Source organism: Lytechinus variegatus, chromosome 3 (genome assembly GCF_018143015.1).
Source record: "Lytechinus variegatus isolate NC3 chromosome 3, Lvar_3.0, whole genome shotgun sequence".
Taxonomy (NCBI): domain Eukaryota; kingdom Metazoa; phylum Echinodermata; class Echinoidea; order Temnopleuroida; family Toxopneustidae; genus Lytechinus; species Lytechinus variegatus.
The window spans coordinates 17,182,587-17,204,955 of NC_054742.1; the positions used below are offsets into that span (position 1 = coordinate 17,182,587).

The following is a 22,369-nucleotide window of genomic DNA, read 5'->3' on the forward strand; positions in this document are numbered from 1 at the left end:
ATCCAGACAACAGATAATGTTAACTAAGTCATATTTATAATTTTTTTTTAATTCAAAGAAATTCAATGAAAGATATGGGCAAAATCCATAAATAAGGTGCCAAGTTGCCAAGTGACATTTTTGGTTTTGGAAATTTGAAATTTATGCCATCCAAACAATAATAAAGCTAGTGTGAAGTAACATAAGATGCACTGAATAAAAAAGGGAAAAAAGTAGGGTCTACTTTACAATATTCGGTAACCAACTGAAATCTTAATGGCTTAAAAAACAATATTTACGAAAATTGGAAACCAAAATTATCACACAATGCTCCCCATGAAATTATCCATATATTAATTACCTTTTTTATTGTCTGCACAAAGTCAACATGTTTTTTTAGAAGACTAGGTGTCAAGCGATCAACTATCTGGTCAATGTTTGCCATAATCTGCAAGCTACGTGCTGGCTCCTAGAATAAAATTCAACATAAAAGAGATTTGTCTCCCTTATAAAGTTATAGTTATCAAAAAAAGTTGCAGCAATGAATATGTTATGCATTAAATCACTTTTCAATTATTTTTTATTCATTTCTTGGTGGAAAAAAATTGAAATGAATATATTTTCATATATTAAAATCCAAATAAGTTCTGATATCACATCATCTGCTTGCTCATTGCATATTCATGAAGACATCATAGAACTGTTTCACCAAAATAATTCAAATCTTTAAAATGTCATAAATTAGTTATTTCTTGTCCAACTTTGATAAAATGTTCAGTGTTTTGTTCTTCTGATTTTCGTTTATCTGCTCAAACCATATTATTTTCAGCCTGGATACCCCTGTAATAAGGTTTTAGTTGGACAGAGTAGTAATTAAAAAACAATCAAGTTCATGAAAGAAACACCTATTGAGTTTCATTGTCTGAGAAAGAACAATGTAGATTATGAGTCAAATTAATATTCCTTAAAAACAATCAAAACTTTATCTCAAACTTAAATTACACAATAAAAATACTCACTGGATTATCGAGTGCAAGTGACTGCTTGAGGCTCACATGGTATGTTTCAATCTTTTCTTCAGTTTCTGTAATGGAAAATATCAAATTTAATTGATTAGTCAATAAAATACCAGTACAAATTGAAAGGGTTCTTCTAAGTACCTTTGATGGGCACAAACATTAATCATCTTCTCTTGTAGAATAGAAAATTATGCCTCTGGCATTCTCGCCTGCATTAAAGGATTCGATATATCAGCAGTGCCGACTTTGAAAACTACTATTAAATAATTATTCACAAAAAACACCATTCATATATTGATATAATTCTACATTCATTGACCCTAAATCGACCATTTGACCTAGATCACGTGACAGAAGACTAGTCAGTGACACTTAATTACCCCTATGTCTCCATTTCATAAACAATATCCATAAACTTTTAAAGTTATGATGGCAATTATGTTCAGTGATACTTTATTACTCTTATGTCCAAGTTTTATGAACTAGATCCATAAACTTTCAGATTTATGACGGTTAATTCAACAAATACCCCGAACATGGCCAAAGTTCATTGACCTTAAATGACCTTTGACACTGGTCATGTGACCAAAAACTTGCACAGGATGATTAGTGATACTTCATTACTCTTATGTCTAAGTTTTATGAACTAGATCCATAAACTTTCAGATTTATGTTGGCAATTCAAATATTACCCCAAAATAGCCAAAGTTCATTGACCTTAAGTGACCTTTGACTTGAAACATGTGACCTGAAACTCGCATTGGATGATCAGTGATACTTGATAACTTGTATGTTCAAGTTTTATAAACTATATCTATAAACTTTTATAGTTAAGAGGGTAATTCAACAAATACCCCCAACTTGGCCAAAGTTTGTTGTTGACCCTAAAATGCCCTCTGACCTTGGTCATGTGACCTGAAACTCAAGCAGGATACTCAGTAATACTTAATTTATGTACATGTGTCATGAACTAGATTCATATACTTTCTAAGTTATAATGACATTTCAAAAACTTAACCTTGGGTTAAGATTTTGATGTTGATTCCTCCAACAGGGTCTAAGTTAATTGACCCTAAATGACCGGAGACCTTGGTCATGTGACCTGAAACTCAGGCAAGATGTTCAGAAATACTTGATTAATCTATGTCAAAGTTACTCGAACTAGTTCCATACACTTTGTAAGTTATGATTTTTTGTCAATTCAAAAACTTAACCTTCGGTTAAGATTTGATGTTGACGCCGCCGAAAAAGAGACGCCTATAGTCTTGCTCTTCTATGTAGGCGAGAAAAATCATATAAATCAATCTAAACTTATATAAATGACACAAGTCGAACTGTTATAAAATACAAGCTAAAAACAAAATAATGAAATATTCTTAGAGCTTCCATAAAAATGACATAGTAGATCTCCAAACATCTTTGTGTACAAAGTCAACGAAAAAGAAACAAATTTTTGTTGAGTGGCTGTAGAAAAGTGCAAATTATTTTCTATAAAAAAGTTTTTGCAGAAAATAGCATCATGGCTTTATCTGCACACTTATAAAGCACAAATACATGTATGTTTCTTTTTCAAATCAATATTGTGCATATTCATGTACATTCACATGAAGTAGTTTGTGCAACAAATCAAAATTGTGTGTTGACGCAGTTTGTAAGTCACAAGTCAATGAAAGCAATAAGCTTTAAGTCATCCTGAATTGTCATAATTGTGAATGAAAACTCTTCTAGATTTCTTGTGGACAGTGATAACAGTTTGGATACAAGCATCAAATACATGAAGGTGTTGTACATACATGTACTGAACATGATTGCTAATGATGTCAAGCAAGCAGGGCTCACTGGTTATTTTGATCTCAGAAATATACTGATATATGTCAAGGTTATGATCAAAACTCATTGTTCAGCTTGATAAGTTGATGGGAAATATTTAGTAAAACACTTCTTTATACCAATAGGTAAGCATATTCTATACATGCATTAAAAGGTCAATACTGGTAAACATATTGTAATTCAATTTGTGAAAGTTTCTTATTATCTCCTCTTATTCAAAGGAAAGGTAATAATATTATAGTATCATCAAGAAAATCAAATTAGTAACTACAGTGCTTTAAAAAAAAACAATACAATTTATAACAGTATTGAATTCAAATAATTTACCTTTATGCTTGTCTTTCAAAAATCTGCAAGAAGAAAAAAGAAGATCAAGGCTTGAAACATACATGAAGCAAAGCAATCCTTCATTATGAATAATTGGAATGCTATACTTTCTTTAAAATGTCAAATTCTGAAAGTCATTAAACAAAATAATACTTCTTTTAAAGCTGTTATGTCTCTCAGTCATCCCATGAATTCCTACCATTCATACCTGCCAACCTTTGATAATAAAAAAGTCAGTATCAAAGCCACGAGGGTGCCGAGCGGGTCGCGCGCGAGAGGGTTTCCCCCCGATTTTCCCCCTCCCATGGTAGGGACTCTGCATTTTCTGCATGTAAAAGTAGCATTTCCCTACACTTTTTAAAGCAAATTTACCCTCTTTACCATACCACAGGATGACCTACATGTAACATTAGTCTACTTAAATGTAATTTAATATCATTTATCAACTTAAAATTAAAACAAATGTCTTTAAGATATCACGTTTGTGACAAAAAAATATACCCAGTTTCATTCAGGTGTGATTTGTTTTCATTTAAATCTATATAGACTTATGAATAATTTAAATTTGAGCATATTTTTGTGAGGCCCTCTATTGTTGAAAAGTGAGATTGATGCAGATCTTCATCTCCACAGATTCTCTTTTTAACTAGAAAAAACTAATTTCAAGAATTCAATTGAGTTTTGGGCCAAGGGATATTTTGTATCATTAATTCAGATTTAAGTTGGCCTACTGTATTAAAAACTGAGTAAAAAAATCTAACATTTATGTATCAAGTCTATCATGCATTAAAATAAACATTGTCATCAATATTCATGTTATTTCACCACACAGGAGTAGTGACTGAGGACAAGATTATATCACAACCTTTATTAGATAAGTGCTTGTTGGCATAAGAAAGCAGATTTTCACCCATGACAAAAACGGAGCCGAAGCTAATGGCGATTGCGCCCGACCCGCTCCCACCACTGCACTTGCGGTGCGCCGGTGAGACTGGAAAGCTGAGGCGTAGCAACTCGGGCGTCGGGAGTTTAGGCAAGCGGAGAAATTTTCTTACTAAATCACCATATTTCGCGTCAAAAATATCACCACAAAGTTAGGAAACAAGGGGTCTAAAAAAGTGAATTTTTCAGTTTTTCCGATGTTCGTGGATTTTGAAAACGTGTCCTAACTGAAAACTGGCACTTTCCCGAGCCGATGTCAGCCGCCATTTTGTTCCGGAAGTCAACGCTAATATCGGCCGTTGCGTGTACGCTCGTAATTTTCACATGCATTTGCAATGGAACTGTGCACTCCAGTTGTTTATATGTTAGTCGTATCTTACAGCCGCCTATGCGTTAGTCGCATCATACAGCCGTTTCAATAATTTCAACACTATATTGATTGACCCAAATATCGGAATTTTGGTTTAAAAATTCAGAATTCGGAATGGAGGCTAAAAATCGGTATAATTCCGCCAAAATCGGAATGGTTGGCAGGTATGTACCATTCAGTGTTACGGTTTTCAATGAGCTGACAGTGAGTTATGCAGAAATTGGACTGAATTGCTGAACATTCTTATAATTCAAATTCTGAAATCATGAGGTAAATACTGAGTAGAAAATGTTTATTCATCTTGATGAAATGAACCCAATGCAATATTTAAACTTTTGAGGCAAAAGTAAAAACATATGAACTCTTAGCTTTATATGATTAACAAGAAATGAATTTCCTCACCCTTCTTTTACTTTCTTCCGTTCAAGTTCCTTTGCCTTGAAGGCAGCTAATTCTTTTTTCCTCTTCTGTGAAATAATGAAAAGGTAAATAAACAATATATAAAAACTTTATAGATGCATTTTTATTGATGATATTTTCTATCATTCAGGTCAAATTGATGACAAAAATCTACAGTCTATTTCATGTAATGTATGTATACATTATTCAGGCAAACTGATATGAATGGTGTCTATTATTTGTTAACATTTCCTCTACCAAATGAATTAAAACCAACTACAAGGAGAACTTGAATTTGAAGAGATGAAACCCAAAGGAGGCATTATGAGGGGGGGGGGGGAGGTGTCTTTCAAGACAGTTATCAAATGAGACTTGTAAGCATGTGTGTGGGTGTTGTCCCCCCCCACAAAAAAAAATATAAATGTAAAACTTTGAAAACTAAACTAAAATAAAAGTAATAAATTTCTTTTAATAAATAAAAAAAAAGAAATAATGAAATGATGATCTCTTTTATCGATGACATATCATGGGTGATTAATAGTAAAAAATAAAAATACCCAGAAAGAAATCAAACGAAGAGAATTTGTAGTTGTCACATGACACAATTTGCAAATTGGCTACATACCAAAAATAACAAACTGCCATTTTTCTTGCTTACAATTTAACGGAAGGCAAATAAGATGAATTAAAATAATTTTTTTTATAAATAACAAAATATTTAAAACAAGGGAAAATGTAATAGATTTAATAAAAAAAATTAACCCACCTCTTCTTGTTTTCTTTTCAATTCTTCTTGTTTCCTCTTGGCTTCAGCTTTCTTTCTCTCCTCTTCTTTCTTTTTAGCCTCTTCCCGCTTCTTCTTCATCTCCAATTCTCTTCTCTTTTCATCTTGTTTCTTCTTTAACTTTTCTTCTTTCTTCTTTTCCTTTTCCTCCTGTTTCCTCTTCTCTTTTTCCAAACGTTTCCGTTCTTTTTCCTTTTCCTTCTCTTCTTTTCGCTTTATTCTGTCAGCTTTTGAATCTTCATCCTTATCATCATCACCTTCATTCTGTTGATCTTTGTTTTGGTCCTCTTCTTCTTCCTCCTCTTCGGATTCAATCTTTTGTTTTGACTTTCCTTCACCTTTTTCTTTTTTCTTTGGTGCTATTTCTTTCTGGATTTCATCATCACTTGACTGTGGTTCTTTTTTCACCTCTTCTTTCAATTCTTCTTTTGCAGCCTTCAATTTTTCTTCACTCTCAGAAGACTTTCTCTTCTTTTTCTCCTCCTTCTTTTTGGCCTTTTCAAGTTTTTCTTTCTGTTCATCTAAACGTTCTCTTTCTCTCATCTCTTTCAGCTGTTCTTGTTCTTGCTTTTTCTTCATTTCTTCAATCTTCCTTTTTTTCTCTTCATCTTTTTTCTTCCAGGATGAATGGAAGTCTGGTTCACTGTCACTGCTGTAAACATTAAAAGAGAAAGAAAAATAAATCATTATATTTCTTAACACAAATAAAGATTGACATTAGGCTGGGTGCTACATAAGTTTTTAGAAGCACTTGTTCAGTCAGGAAAGTAAATTTTTAAATAGTTCAAATATAATTGCCCCAAAATCTTTTTCACTTGCCCGAAAAAATCATTAAAAAAAAGTTTCACCTCTTCAAAGGAACTATTGCGGTTTTATAAACCATTGACCGTCTCTTTCGACCTGATCTACATGTACCTTGTTATTGCCATCGACCCTAATTTTGGTCATTCTACTGTGAGAATTTTGCTTACCCAATTTGGGCAAGTAGTTTTGGTCTTCACTTCAAAACACTTGCCCGACTCTAACTTTTACTTGCCTCGGGCAATCGGGCAAGTGCTTATGTAGCACCCTGACATTAGGGATAGATTACAGATGAGCTCAATCAATTTTCAATGAAAATAAAAGTTAATGAATGTGTGTGAGTATATTACCTTGATAACGTATCACTTAATGAATCTAATGCTGGCTTAGGAGGTGGCTTCTTTTTGGCACTTGATTTGGGAGTTGCTCTGGGTTTCTTCTCTGCAAATACAACAGTATGAAACAAAAGTGATTGCTGTGTAATAATTTTCTATGTGGTAAATGTATTGAGATGTGGTAAATTGTTAATTTACTTTATGTACAATAAAAGTTGAATAGAGTTAACCCTATCTAGGCCAGGAAGGGGGCTCTGAGGCCATCCCTCGACTTTTCGTGCAATACATGTATTTTTGGATTTTAAGACCTAATTTGCGAAGCCTGGGTATGCGGTTTCTCAATTACGCAATATTTTGTAAGTCCACTTCAGAGTTGCTCAAAAATGTGATTTGGTGAACGAAATCAATGCAAATTGTGTTTTCAACCATAGTTCATTAATGTATGATTATCTTTATATTTGCTGGTTTAAATGGATTTATTTCATACTGTTTATTCAATTCAATTCATTCTTTTTTTTATGATCACAAAAGAGTCTACAACAAATTTCATTACAGAAAAACAATGAGAAACAAATACCATATTTTTCGGAATATAAACCGCGGCCATGTATTAACCGCACCCCCAAAATCGGGAAGCTAAAAAAAAAAAAAATTGGCAAACCGAGTTTCATAGCAATTTGGATTTACCAAACTTGCTGAAAACCTATGAAAGACCAAAAGATATATTATTAATCTTTGTATTTTAAAAAATGGTTACTTTATTTTTCAAACAATATAAATTATTTCTTTGTAGAATAAAGAAAAAAAAAGACCATGAAATGGCAGTATTGTATATCAAACTTATAGTCTAAAGACCGAAAAAGAAAACAGAAATGTTGAGAGAAACTGAGGGAAAAAAATGAAGATTAGATGACATTACTTATTGCCTGTTTTCTAACCAATTATGATTACGATCAATTACAATTTCATGCCTATTGTAAAGCATTTCCATGCATTTTTAGGTGTAAAAAATTAACCAGGGTTTTTTTTAAGGAAAAGGAGACTATAAAATGGCATTTTTTAATATCAAAATTATGGTATAAAAAGGGAAAGTTTTTTTTTGAATATAGAGAGAAATAAAGAATAAAGGACATTATCTATTGCCTTTCTTAATAACCGATTACGATCAATTACGACTACATGCCTATTGAAGAGCGTTTTCCATACAATTTTGGCTGATAAAAAAAGTTTTCATCACAAAACAATCAGGGTTTTTTAAGAAAACATTATTAAATTGATAGAAATTGAAATAAATAATACATAACAACCTTTACAAAGAAGATTTTTCAAGGAAAACTTTGCAAAATATACTATTTTTAGTAACTGACAAACAAATATACATTTAAATATTCTATATAAGTTTTGGGTAATGGGTATTTCTTATTAAGGACGAAACATAATCAAAATACCCCGGCCTAGACAGGGTTGGTTTCCATCTTTTGGTGCTACTGATTATTTGGGCACAAAAAATATTGAAATAAGCAAAATTCAATTATGCCCTTTTTGTTTGTAAATCCTTGATAACAACATGTGAGGTGATAAACCATTGTATCTGGACTTTAATTGGTACTGATCTTCACAAAATAAATTTAATTTTGTCAAATTATTCTATTCAAATGACCAATTCCAACATATCCATGTATACCAGATAAAGAATCCACTACTTTCCGTTGCTTTCAAGATCTTTACTTTCAATTATGTACATGACCACATCAATTGTGGCAAAGTTTACAAGATTTTCCTACGTTTAATATTGGGTTTATACAATGAAAATAAAGGCATGAAGTTATATGTACAAAATTTATACTTATAGAAAAGAAAATTCACCATCTTTGCACATTTAATATGCATTAATAACACCAAAAAACTAATAAATATAAACATGATCATGATAACATCTTTCCATACACAAATAACAAATGAGAGAATATTATACAGTACAGTAAAAATGTTTCTATGTTACAACTGGTCATTTTCAAACGTGAGTGACACGACAATCGGAGAGGTTTAAGGGCTCATATCTTCAAACTTAAAGGTTATGAATCAATCATGACTACTATATTATATACAATGTAGAACTGGCATGGGCCACTACGAGTTTGATTTGAATTCAACAATTCGTTTAGTAGATATGATTAAAAAACGGTGCGTGAGTGACACGACAAATTTTGGACATGGGTTTCTGACCACTAACACATATGGTTGGATTCGTGCCCAAGTAGTTGTCATGGAGTACTGTGAGTACCAGTAAATGGACATAAATAGTGTACCTATCTAACACATATAGTCAAAATCAATCAAACCTTCTCTATGGAAAATGGGACCCTCCTATATACCGTGAGTGACACGACATCCAAAATGTGAGTGACACGACAAGTGCAAATATACAACATTTATCTCAACATTGAAAGTATTTTTTGCATGATGTAGCAGAGTAAAATCTTAATTACATAATAACTGCTTTCTTTTTAAGTTCATAATATGTCATCCTGATGTTTTATTCTTGGTTTATGGTCATATTTGCCCATCAACTCACATTCCCTATACCATACCACATTGTCACACTAGGGCTTCTACCACTCTCCTCTTTAGAGGTGGGGGCACTTGAAGGAGGTGTTATGAGGTCTTGGCATTGACATCAACTCGAACATAAGTTCTTTTTGTGGCCTGATATCATTCAAAACTTCAATTTTCTCCCTATCTGTATATGAAAGTTTTATACAGGTTTATACAATTCAGCATCTACAACGGATGGAATAATTTTTCCTTGTAAGAAAGGTATTCTCAATAGTCACTCACATCATCTGGCATGGTCTGGTAGCCAATGATGTCATGTATGACTCCCTTTTCTTGAAATATTGGATTACAATATTATTCTCCTTTAATATTTTTATAGGCATTGTCCAAATAGGACATGGCAGTTTAAATGTCTTTTTTGGTACCAAACCACAATCACGTTGCTGCACACTTCTGATGGACTATCAGCAAATCGCCTTGAGAAAATTGGAAATTCAACTCAACAAGCATAGGTTTTCTCCTGAACACTGCTTGTATGTGGACCCTCCCAAGTCAGTACATGTAGGCACTGTACCAAAATTCAGAGCTATGCTTTTTGCTGGAATTTGTAAGCGCCTTTTCATTGCTAATTATTTGATCATATACCATACCATGGGAATCAAGGGAAAGCCACAAGGTGAAAGACGCAGTCAGTACCTGATTCTTGCAGTCTGCTACTATTACATAACAACTACAAGTCATTAGCCTTTCCTTTTCTAAGCCCTAGGATGTCACACTAAAATCCAATTCAGCATTCCAACCATGCTCCCTTTATACCTCAATAGCTTTTTCCCTTGGAGGTCCAGCTCTGTTCTTATCAGTGTTCCCCCCACCAAAAAAAAAAAAAATTGATCTACTGGTACATGGCAACTCATCCAAAGTTGCTGAAATCAAAATGCGGTCTCGGTTGGGACTTGTTGGGACCTACAATGTACATGAACATGCATCATTTTGTTGTAATGAATATGTGTAAATGCAAATCTGCTCTGAACACACATCGGCCCACTTACGGTAGTTTGCTGTTCAGACCCTACATGTAGATAATCACTAGCGGTATGAATGGTGGCCTACAAATAATGATTTTGAACTTGGCATGTAGCTGCTTCAAGCAATATCCAAAATGTTTGTTTTCTTGCAAATTTGTTTATTTCATGTCCTGGAATACAAGCTTTATGGCAAATGAAAAGGTTGATTTAATCAATCAGAAGGAAAAGAAAAGTATTTTCTTTTCCAAATTTGAAAAAATGTTTGGTGTTCATGGTGATCTCTTATATCTCATGTACACTACTTTACCACTAAAATTTCTGCAAATTTCAAAAAAGGATCCGTGACTTTTCTAGCTGAGTATTATAACAAAGAAATAACATTACTCAAAAGAAAGGTGAACTTTCTGCTTATTTCTGTAAATGGAGACAGGGAATGTTTGAGTAATACCTAGGTATGACTTGAACCATCACCATCACCAACCCTTTATGCATTGTAAATATGTCCAATGCTTAATAAAGTATAGTGGTTTTTCTCTTGATACATTCATAATTTTGTGTTGATTGATTATGTTGTTATATTCTTAATCACAGTACATTCACCAAAATATGAATTAGGATCTGAGTCTTCACACCAATGGAAAATTGTCCGGATTTTTTAAACCAAGGCAACCACGCAGAGGAGAGAAAATAGATGAACTCAATGTCAAATTCAATATTTCCATAAAAAGGAGTAAAATTAGGAAAATGGAGGAAATTATTAGCCTAAAATAGGCCTAAATGATGTCAGGAACAACATTTTGATTGTATCCCTGGTAAAACGCTTCAAAAATTACTTGATGTCCTTTTTTATACACAATATAATACTGTGAGTGACACGACGTTTCGTGAGTGACACGACATTGTGAGTGACACGACACAACTTTGACAGTTAATTTTAGCTTTACCTTAACACATTGGACCAAGTTACTTTATATACAATAAGGTACAGATAAACTGTATTTGCTCCAGTACTGGGACAAATTAATTTTCAGAATACACAGCTCTAGAAAACTTTTTGCATTTAAAACGTGAGTGACACGACAACCAGTTTTGAAAACTTCGAAACCCAATTTTTTTCAGAAAAACACTTCACAGAATATTTTTCTGCTTTTTAGGAGTTAGATACAATACACAGCTTGTATCTTGCCAACAAATGTGCTTCTAATACAAATTTTATATTGTGATAGGCAATATGTGAATTTTAATGCAAAAATCAAGAAAAAAAATTCACATATGAATCTACCTTTTGGAGATTGTTTCTTGGCAGGTGTTTTCTTTTTGCTCTTCTTAGTCTTCTCAAAATCATCATCCTCTTCATCTGAGTCTTTGTCTGATTTGACTTCCTCATCATCATCATCTTCAGAGTCCACTTGAGATCTTGACTTCTTGCTACCTTTACCTTCAGACTTCCGACCCTTCTTTTGTTTAGGTGAAAATTCCTGTTGGGACAACAAAATAATACTAAAAATTATTTTACAGGCAAAGTTGACACACATTCAATCATTCCGACAAAAAAGGGTGATTCCATGATAGAAAAGTCAGCCATTTTCACAACACTTTTCAACCTGCTGTCCAAACAAACAAGGAACTTCAATTAGTTTTTTTGGTAATATAAAAGTACAGGGTAGTCAAAATAACATCAGAAAAAATACGTTTTCCATTCATGAATTAAGGTGAAAATGATGTGTGTTGTACAGGACTTTTCTAAGTCTCGTATTTGGACCTTTAATTCACTCGTACTCAAGCTTTTCACATCACTATCCATTTCCACCTTATTATTGACAAAAAAGTGCTCAAGCACTCAGCCAAGAGACTATAAATTGTCAATATGTCCCGTATGACACGAATAGAATCTCTCAAAATATGAATGTCCTCAAATAGCTTGATGTGAATATATTATCTTCCCATCTTTTCTATAATGGTGACATAAGACATGCAACAAAGATAGATAGTTCCACAGGTCTACAGTTGGTGATACAAAGGATGGTTCGATCAAAGACACTTTTATTAAATTGACTTACCTCCCCACTACTGTCATTTTCTGATGGTGTAGCATCATAATCAGTTTCATCTATATCATCATCTGCTACAGGTTGAGCTTTCACACTGCCTGATGATTTGCGAGATTTCTTCGGTTTGGCCTGTCAATAAAATTTAACAATCAATAATTAATCATTCATGCTAATAATCAAGAAATATTGGCAATAGTTACAAAATGTTGCTTTCAGGCACACCCACACCTTTAAAAACCCTACATCTATAAAAGAATTTATGTAAACCAATTTCAATTTTAAATATTGCCCTCACATCAGTACAGCTGAAGGATATTACATCTGGCACTTTATTTGATCGAGAACAAAGTTGCTAGCATTTTCATTTTATTCACATGACATTCTTCAACTGCTGTAGAAGCAATGTTCAGTGTATTTGGAATATCATATGTTAATGCAAATGTGAAGTATTGTTCAATACTCAGGCAACCAGTAATAAGGGCAAAAGGGTATTTTTAAGAATTATGATTGACAAAATACAGTTACAATCAATTATCAAAAGTATTGTCTATGAAATTTATTAAAGGAAAATGAAACCTTTGGAACAAGATAACTCTTGCGAAAACAGAAAATCAAAGAAACAGGTCATAAAAATTTGAGAAAAATTGAAACAAATAAAGTTATGAACATTTGAAGTTTTAGATCATTATTGTAATGTAGATCCTCCAGTTGGCAAAGTGACAAAGATGTGTGATCTCACATGTGAGCAACTTTCCCATTACTTTTGTATATATTTCACTTAAACTGCCTCTTTTATCACATATATCAGTAGATCATGTATCCTTTCTATTAAACGAGGGCATCTAATACATATTTTCAAAAATACATTATGGATGAAGACTTGGCACACCATAAGATAGATCAAAAGGAGAAATTTGGGGATATTTTATAATAGTCCATCAAAGGAAAAATTATTCACATGTGACATCACCACTGATCTGAATACCATCTGGATGGGAGGTGAAGTGTCGCGGACTGAAGCCATTGTCCGCCATCTTGAGACCATCGACACAGCGAACAAAGCCGTTTGTTTTGTATGTAGTGAACAGAATTTTAATTCCTTTTACCATGTTTTAGCATTGCAGAAATTGAAAACATACTAGTATATCATTTTGACAAGGCTACCCCTTCTTCACTCTTTTTATTGCTCAAATAGTTATTTTTGGAAGGCCTATCATGAACAAAAACTCTCTTTATTTCTTAGACTAAATTATTTGCAGGGTTATTCGCCCCTTCTTTCTTTTGCCCTGCTCTTCACTTTGATAATTTTCTTTCTCTCTCTCCTCTTTTCTTTTTCTTAAGAAAAAAATATTTATTGATACATCCTTAGGTTCCAGCTGTGGTTGATCTCCGTGTTCCTGTAGGCCTACAGTTTTAACTGACGAATTTTAATTAAGTAATTTGTTTCTTTCCTAAAAAGCATGAATTTGGCCAACACTTATTAATATTTATTTGGCCATAAAAAATACATCGCACAATGTAAATACAAAAAATACTATTTGAAATTGCATAATCAAATACAAGTAGAAATGAAAGAAGGGAAGAGAGTAAGAAAGTGTTTTTTCCATGGACCAGGGCTCACAAAAATAAAATTCAATTCTATTGCCCAGAGGCATGCAATCGAGCTCTCAAATACTAATATGATTCGTTGAGCGACAGATAACAATGATTTTTTTTTCTATTTAATCACCGATATTTATTAAACTTTTAAGTATTTAATTGTTATCATTTTGCCAGTAGACTCTTTTATCTTAATTTTCTCTATTTTCGTAATTTCCAAATATGCTACTCCCTTTATGAATTATTAATACAGCCTAGTTTGATTTTTAAAAATTATTTTGTGTTTAATTTGATCTTAAAATATGGGGATATAAATGCCCAATTCCCTTTTCTCAAACAATTATTTTCTCTCATTTTTGTTCCATTTTCATTTAGACACAATTTGTTCTTGTGATCTGAACTATTAGGTTACCCTTATCAAAGCCATCTGATTTTCAACTTCCAAACTTTGCCTTAATTCTCTGTAAAATGAACAGGATTTGAAAATCTTAATGACATCCTACTTTGTCACCTTTGCACATTATTGAGGGAGGCCATGTGCTTCAATAGACTTGTTAACTTTAATCCCTGGTAGTAAATGTTCTCCTCTTTGTATTGTTTTGTGAGTTATATAATATCTTGAAGCTAAGAATCACTCATTTCAATAAGGCTATTGAACTGAAAAATCATCCCCAGCGACTTTTTGTGCATTTTGCCATTACTGGAGATTATGGAGTATAATCCTCTGACACATCATCATTCATTGCACTCACACGAAATGTAAAATATGGCACTATACCTCCTCCAAATATTATAGCGCCAACTTAAGTTGGAAAACCTCAAAATTTTATAGAACTAGAGAAAAATAGAATTGATGCCCATGTCTTCTAATAATAATAATAATTCCTTCTTATTAAGCGCTTTTTCAAAAGTTACAAAGCGCTGTACAAATGACAAAACAAATACAATCGGTAAAAACTTAAAACAAAACTACGGTACACAAAATGAAACACTACAGTACTCGCAATATATTAAACATGTTAAAACAAATGAGATTTAAGCATCTTCTTAAACACTTCGGTAGAAGAACATTGTCTAAGTTTATGGGGCAATCTATTCCAATATTTGGGGGCAAACACAGAAAATGACCTATCACCTACTAATTTGAATGTCCGGGGTATGTGAAGAGGGATATGTGATGATGACCGAGTGTTGTACATTGATTGGCGAACTGTTAGGAGGTTTGACAGGTATGATGGAGCTTGATCATTAATACATTTGAATGTGATAGTCAGAGACTTACGCTCAATTCGATTTTTTACTTTCAGCCAGTGTAATTCTCTTATCAGGGGGGTTGTCTGTGTATATGATGGTTGACAGTAAAGGACCCTAGCTGCTTTGTTCTGTAATTTCTGTAGACGATCTAGGTTCTGAGAGGTGACACCATTATAGAGAGAATTATAATAATCCAATCTAGATGTAACAAGCGACCTAACAGCAGTATGACATGTATCATTATCAATAAACTTTCTGATTCTATTAATATTTCGAAGATGGTAGTTAACCGACTTAGACACACTAGTAAATTGATCTGACATTATCATATGTTTATCTAGAACACAACCAAGAATATGAATAGAGTCTGATGGAGATAAGGAATGTTCATCAATGCTCAAAGAGATGTTTTGAAGAGTACGATAATGCACTGGTGACGAAAAAATGATGAAGTCCGTTTTCTCACGATTAAGGTGAAGTTTATTGATTTGCAACCAATTCTGGATATCCTTCAAACAATCAGATAGTCGGCTGAGAGTCACATCTGCCTCATCTATGTTGAATTTTTCATAAGCTTGTATATCATCAGCATACATTTGGTACTGAAACCCATGCTCTTCAATTATATTTTTAACAGGTTGCAGATACAAAGTAAAACATTTAGGACCAATCACTGATCCTTGTGGGATTCCAAATTTCAAGTCCTCAACATTGGACTGAGCACCATTTACTCTGACATGGTACTTTCTACTTTGGAGATAGGATGAAAACCAGTGTAGTGCACAACCTGTGATGCCAAATGACTCCTCTAAGCACTTTAGAGGAGTGCAAAAACAACGTCTTTTTGATGGTCCAAAGATGGCGACCGCTTTGCATTGTTGACTTATTTCCGAATGGCCAATCAACGTACAACCGCCCATCCAGATAGTGTACAGATCAGTCTTTCAAATGCTCATAACTTTCTCATTATTTGTCTGATTTTTCTGAAACTTTCTTTGATCTTATTCTCTGATTTTTCTTCTTCCACACAACCCCACTTGTTCCAAAGGTTTCATTCCCCTTTAATATATTTAATTTACTTAAGGCAAAATGAAATACAGGTACTCCCCCTAAAAATTGTTGTATAGCATTCAGTCATAAATAATGCACTCATATTTTTCATATATTTCATTCCTCTATTATTCTCAGTGTCAGCTATTATTGGGTAATAATATAAGCATTAATAGTATTAACCTACCTTTTTAGTTTCTCCACTTGCTTTTCTTTTTCTTGGTTGAGACTGTTTCTTCTCCTAAAGAAAGAACAAGCATTGTAGTTAATAATCATTATTGTTATAATTGTTTTGTCCATCTAGATTGCTTAAAATAATAAAATCAATTCTGTTATCAGCTGCAACAAATTTGATCAGTAATACTTATATTGTTGTCTGAATATTGCCAAGTTGGATGGGTTACATGCAAATGCAAAAAAACTTTGATACTGGTACTTTCAGTGACAGGCATGTCACAAGAAAATTTCAGATAAGACAGCAAACAGCCCGGGGGGGGGGGGGGGGGGGGCATGAAGGGCCATACATGGAATTTTTTGCTAGGGGGTCAGAGGAGCATAATACTTTTAGAAGATACCCAAAAGCATGTATTGAAAATACTTTACAAACAACTATAAATCATCATACATACTACCTGCCAAATGTGGACACGATTTCAATTGTCTTTTTTTTTTAATTACCTTTGGTTTTGATTTCTTTGCTCCTTCATCTACAACCAAACCTCCATCAGAATCCGCCTCCTCCTCCATATCTATCTCATCTTCTTCTGTCTTGACTGCTCCATCAGCTGCCTCATCATCAGTTGAAGATCCAGGATGCTTTATATAACAATGGAAAAAATTAGTCATCATCTTTACATTGGCAGGTCAGATGTTTAAAATGTGATGTTTATAGGGCTGTTATCGATGACGTCTGTATCGCTAGGTCTGTAAATAATTGCTTGTTTTTTGCCACTTAGCCATACTGATAACCTGTCTCTCTTTGTCAATAATATGCGATTAAGTAGGGACACAGTTATTTTTCGCGATTTCACGGAAACAGCCCTTTGAAAGTGGCATTTCAAACAGAAAATCACGGAAAACATATTTTTTTCCTGAAACTGCACAGAACAGCAACATAAATTACTCTAAAATCTCAACAAAATACAAATACTAGCCACAAACACGATCTCACTTCGCTATTATAATAGCAACGTGGGGATGAGATCGTGACAATCCAAACATCATGACTGCATTCTACTCCATTCGATCGAATCAAAAACTTCACAAGCGCAAGCTCAATTTTAGCCAAAGTACCAACTAACGTAGAATGCAGCCAGCAGACAGCCATGTGTTGCTGCCCTCTACGTTCAAAGATGTACAGCACGATATCAAAATGGCAGATAGATGAAAGACGTTGACTGCTCAGAACGATGTCCAAAAAGCCCCAAAATTACCAGTTAAACTTCATCCAATCCTAAAATAATGCTAATAACATGAAAGGTGAGGATGTATTTATGCTGAAGATGTTTGTTAAATGATTTATGTAGTCGTTTACAACAGATTAACACAGATTTTAAAGCGTTCTTGGTACAATGGCAGATACAAATTTTGGCCAACATAAGTAGATGTGTGTGACATCGCTATAATGCATAAAAAATGTGTATTGATTATGTTCTTTTGTCTATATTTTTTTGATATCGGTAAGATACATGTATTTTTAGCATGATATCTACATTTTTCTAAACAGTCCTAGATGTTTATAATAAATGTAATTTCAAGTTTTAGGACATTTGGATGTTTATAGCATCATTCAATTATATATTCCATTTGATGACTAGGAATAAAGAAGGAAATATTTATAGATCCCAGAAGAATAATTTCTTCCCATTATAAATGAACAGATTGCACAAGTGAATTTTATAATCTTTATTATTTCAAGACTAAATATAATTAAGTTGTCAAATATAGATTCTTGAATTACTCATTTACACACAGAGAGAGATGAATATCCTATCAAATTACTTAACATCATTGGACAACTCAAGACAGACAATAAACCTTCAAGATGTAAGGTTATACTCACTAATCCATGGAACTTGACATGGGGGTTGTTTTCTATTTCCCATAGGCCAATGTTGAATGCTTCAAAGCGTTTGTGGGGTTTGCCAAACTTCTCTTTAAATTCCTTGTATGGATACAGGTCCTTAAATCCCATGAAAGCACTGAAATGAAAAAAAAGTAGTTTTGAGTTCCTAAGACTAACAGTCACAGTCACTAATTTCTTTTTGAAAGAATAAACCATCACTCAAGATGTTCATAAAATACCTCAAACAGAACAAGTTAAAATGAATAAGCTTAACAGCATCCTTTATATGACACAAAACAGAACTTCTGGGTAAAACTCTCCCCCACAAATTGTCAATTTGAATAAAAATAGCAAATTAAAAAAGTATAGAAAGTATAGAGCTGAATTTTTAAAAATCAAATTTGGATTTAAAATAAAGCCAGCCTGACACTTGCACGATTTTGTGTCACGCATTGGCACGACTAAAGTCGTGCCAGTGCGTGAACTGGCGTGAAGTGTGCGTAAACACGTCGGGACAAGAATTTTGAAATGTTCAAAATTTTGGTCACGACAAAATTTAGCGACCGGGTCGTGAACTATGCGCAAACTGTTCGTGAACTCGTCGGGACGATGCAGGAGGATGCGTGCCAGTGCGCGCCATGCCACGACTGTCACGAATAGTTCATGAACAGCTCACGTCGTGTTCACGAATAGTTCAGCACGACACCGTCCGAATTGCGCAAACTCGTCGTGCCAATGCGGGAAGTGCGTAAACTATGCGTGAACTCGTCGTGCCAGTTCGTGTCAATGTGGACACAGACGGGCACGCATTCGTGAACTATGCGTGAACAAGTCGTAAACAGTGCGGGAGCCTCCCGGTTCGTGCCCCAAAATGGCACGACTTGCCACGACAAAATCGTGGCCAAAAGTCGTGCAAGTGTCAGCCTGGCTTTAGAGAATTATGACATTTCAAAGGTTTGCTCAAGTTCAATAGTTATGCACTTCCTTATTTCATTTGGTAAGCAAATAAGTGACCTGATGATGTCATCCACTCTATATTTATTTTGTATTTTATTATACAAAATAATGTTTAAAAAAAATATAATTTAATTTTCTCCTAGTTACAATATGGAAATCTATTATACCTTTCATGTGTGCCAAAAAAGAATATTGGATATTTGTTTGGTGGTGGCTTGACACCACCTTCTGGTACATCATCAACCTGTAAGTGAAGACAGAGAAATGAAGAAAACAAAGGTAAATATGTATAAAGTTGACAGGAAACACAGATTAAAATCTATAAAAAACAAACAAGTGGATTTATGGAAGCAAAGAAATATTTTCATATTATGTTGTTGATACATACAAAACCAACAATAAGTTGCCCAAAAGATTTTTTTTTCAGATTTTAAATTTTTAATTAAACTTGATAAAGCACATCCTAAGCATTTAGATTCTATAATGATATGTACATGTAACTTGTCAAAATTACACATTTACCCACACAAGTGGTATTTGGTTCAATGAAGAAGAAATTTAGTGAAAAAGGTTTAAAGTTTGAGGTTTACTCGGCAAGAGAAGTAGACACTGTGCAATCTATATACTGAAACTTCAAAGCAGTGTGTGGGAAAAAAAAGACTCCTGTATCTCATCCTTTATTCAACTTCAAATTTTTAGAGTATGAAGAATAAGACTCACTCTTTGAGATACACAGTTTCCGATTTTGACATTTTGAAGACCAAATTATTATTTAAGCTTTTTACAGAGAATCTTTCCTGGGGACAAACTGCTGCTTTTGGGATGGCTGGCCACGTACATGTATGTACAGCGATCATGATTAAAATAAAGAATAAGGGTATGTATGTACAGCAATCATGATTAAAATAAAAAATAAGGATGGCTCAGAATGGAATACCAGAAATATTCCAAGAGTTCAGGAATATTGGTACTCACAAGTGGAATATTTCTGGTATTTCATGAAATAAAGTTATCCAATTTAATTATTGTTGTACGCGTTGTATATTTCAGGCATTCATGCATGTGCCCTAAACTGGTGAATATGCTCTCATATTCAATAGCAATATTTTTGCAGGAGCCTATGGGATATTAGTTGGATTTTGGTCCTTTTTAGTGATACGCTCTGATACTGCATGAGCAACTGATGCAGACCAAAATGCTCATTTTTATGCATTGCTATAACACTCTACATAGATGATAATCAGTGATATTTCATGATAAATATATAACAGAGAGATGAATAAAGAGATTTGAATTAATACAAGAGCAAGGTGAAAACTCTTTGCTTACCCTTGCTGGCCAAAAGGGCCATCCTTTCATCTTGGCAAAAACCTTGTCTCCAGGCTCATAGTGCTTTGGACGAGACATCTTGGTGTGGGTATTCTATTTTCACAAATAGAAAAAATTGTAAAACTTTAGTATTATTGATATTTCTTCTATGAAACAACTTTTTCAAGAGAACTTCGGTCTCTGTATTTGTTGAGTGGAGCCAACGGAGTTCAGCCGAACAGCCAACATAACAGAGACCGAAGTTCTCTCCTTCTACCCCAGTCTCAATCGGTCATTTTGTTATGAATTTTGAAATTAGGAGAGGTATCGCGACAGAACTGTTATTTTTTTTAGGCTCCAGTCTGTGCCTTGATGTCAGGATACTGCCACACGATAGACCTTCATCCATATAATTGTGGTAAGTGCATAATTTTCGTTTTCACAATTTATTTTGCTAGATATTTTGACCATAATCTACCCTAGTCATGTATGGGTAAATACACGATGAGATCCTGGGCGCCGGCCGGCAAAGCGGGCCGGCGCTCCCTAGGTTACAGTGTACAGTACGGTATGTGGAGAAATTTCAAAAAATTAAAAATGTTAAAAAAACTCCTCAAAACAGATGGCTAGCAGCTATCTACCTATTTTTGGAAAGTGTTCCATATGCACCCCCCATTAAAAATAACAAAAGATTGTTGAGACTTCCGGTTCGTTTACTTCAGATTTTTTTAGCACTTTTTTTACTGTTGCTTACCTTGGTTTAACCCAGGGAGCTCCCGCCCGCGAAGAGGGCGCGGGCGGGAGCTCCTTGGGTTAACCTGGGTTGGGACTCGATCTCACCTCAATTTATCTGCAGTCAAGACATTTCCGCTATGCTAGCGAGAAGCGCTGATACTGGAAGGGGTATTTTAACGATTATCAGCCAATAGTTTGACCAGTCTTGACTCACAGACCCTTTACTGACTAAATAAACCAATGTCTATGGACAATTACACGCATTAGATCCTGCTCGAAATTTGACGGAATAAAGCCATATTTTGGTATGTATGATGGGGTGACCATAATTTGCGCACATTTTGAAAATTATCATGAAGTTGATTTCAATCAAAAATTTCTCACAGCTCACGCGCTCAGCTGAAAAAATGTCATTAAGAAAGTGTGACCTTAATTTGCGCATGATCGTTTTGCAAGGCTTTAGAAAAGAAATCAAGCAGACAAAGGTAAGATAATTATATCAGAATCAGATGGGGGTTAAATTGTCATAAATTCACTTGGTATCACATTTTACTTACTTTTTTGGAGACCTCTGCTTGTAAACTGTCGATTTCTTGATGTTGGTCGAGAAGATCGGATTTTCTCGGAGCGGACGCAAAAATTAACAAAATTTACCAATATTTTCACAAATAGAGACCTTTCCTTCAAGAAAAATTATCAAGCCGAGTAATTTGAAGTCACTCTTTCTGTTGGTGATATCAGTGTTTCAAGATATTTATTAGAAATTGAGATATTCACTCATGCGCAAAATTAGGTAATGCACGACTTTAGGTCACACCATCATATTTCCACTTCCCCATCATATATACCAGTATGTTATTATTAGGGTTAGATACATGTATATTATTCTAAACCTTCTCCATGTTTTTACTTTCAATTTTAGTGGGGGTGCATATGCACAGTGACAAATTGTGTACAACGGATAGCGCAGCGTGAACGCTAGT

General features: G+C 34.0%; 1 protein-coding gene across 3 annotated transcripts in view; it reads right to left on the bottom strand.

The window, feature by feature from the left end:
- LOC121410361 (hepatoma-derived growth factor-related protein 2-like) overlaps positions 1–22,369 on the bottom strand; it is a 33,697-nt gene that overhangs the window by 4,970 nt on the left and 6,358 nt on the right. For all 3 annotated transcript variants that reach the window (XM_041602394.1, XM_041602395.1, XM_041602396.1), the window contains exons 2-14: positions 20,673–20,765; positions 19,511–19,587; positions 18,384–18,522; positions 17,000–17,137; positions 16,509–16,562; positions 12,428–12,547; positions 11,650–11,845; positions 6,802–6,892; positions 5,633–6,302; positions 4,870–4,934; positions 3,156–3,178; positions 999–1,063; positions 341–448 (exon numbers count right to left, since the gene is read on the bottom strand). In XM_041602394.1, coding sequence (XP_041458328.1) covers positions 341–448; positions 999–1,063; positions 3,156–3,178; positions 4,870–4,934; positions 5,633–6,302; positions 6,802–6,892; positions 11,650–11,845; positions 12,428–12,547; positions 16,509–16,562; positions 17,000–17,137; positions 18,384–18,522; positions 19,511–19,587; positions 20,673–20,750 — 1,824 coding nt within the window. In that variant the 5' untranslated portion in view covers positions 20,751–20,765. The remainder of the gene's footprint in view (positions 1–340; positions 449–998; positions 1,064–3,155; positions 3,179–4,869; positions 4,935–5,632; positions 6,303–6,801; positions 6,893–11,649; positions 11,846–12,427; positions 12,548–16,508; positions 16,563–16,999; positions 17,138–18,383; positions 18,523–19,510; positions 19,588–20,672; positions 20,766–22,369) is intronic.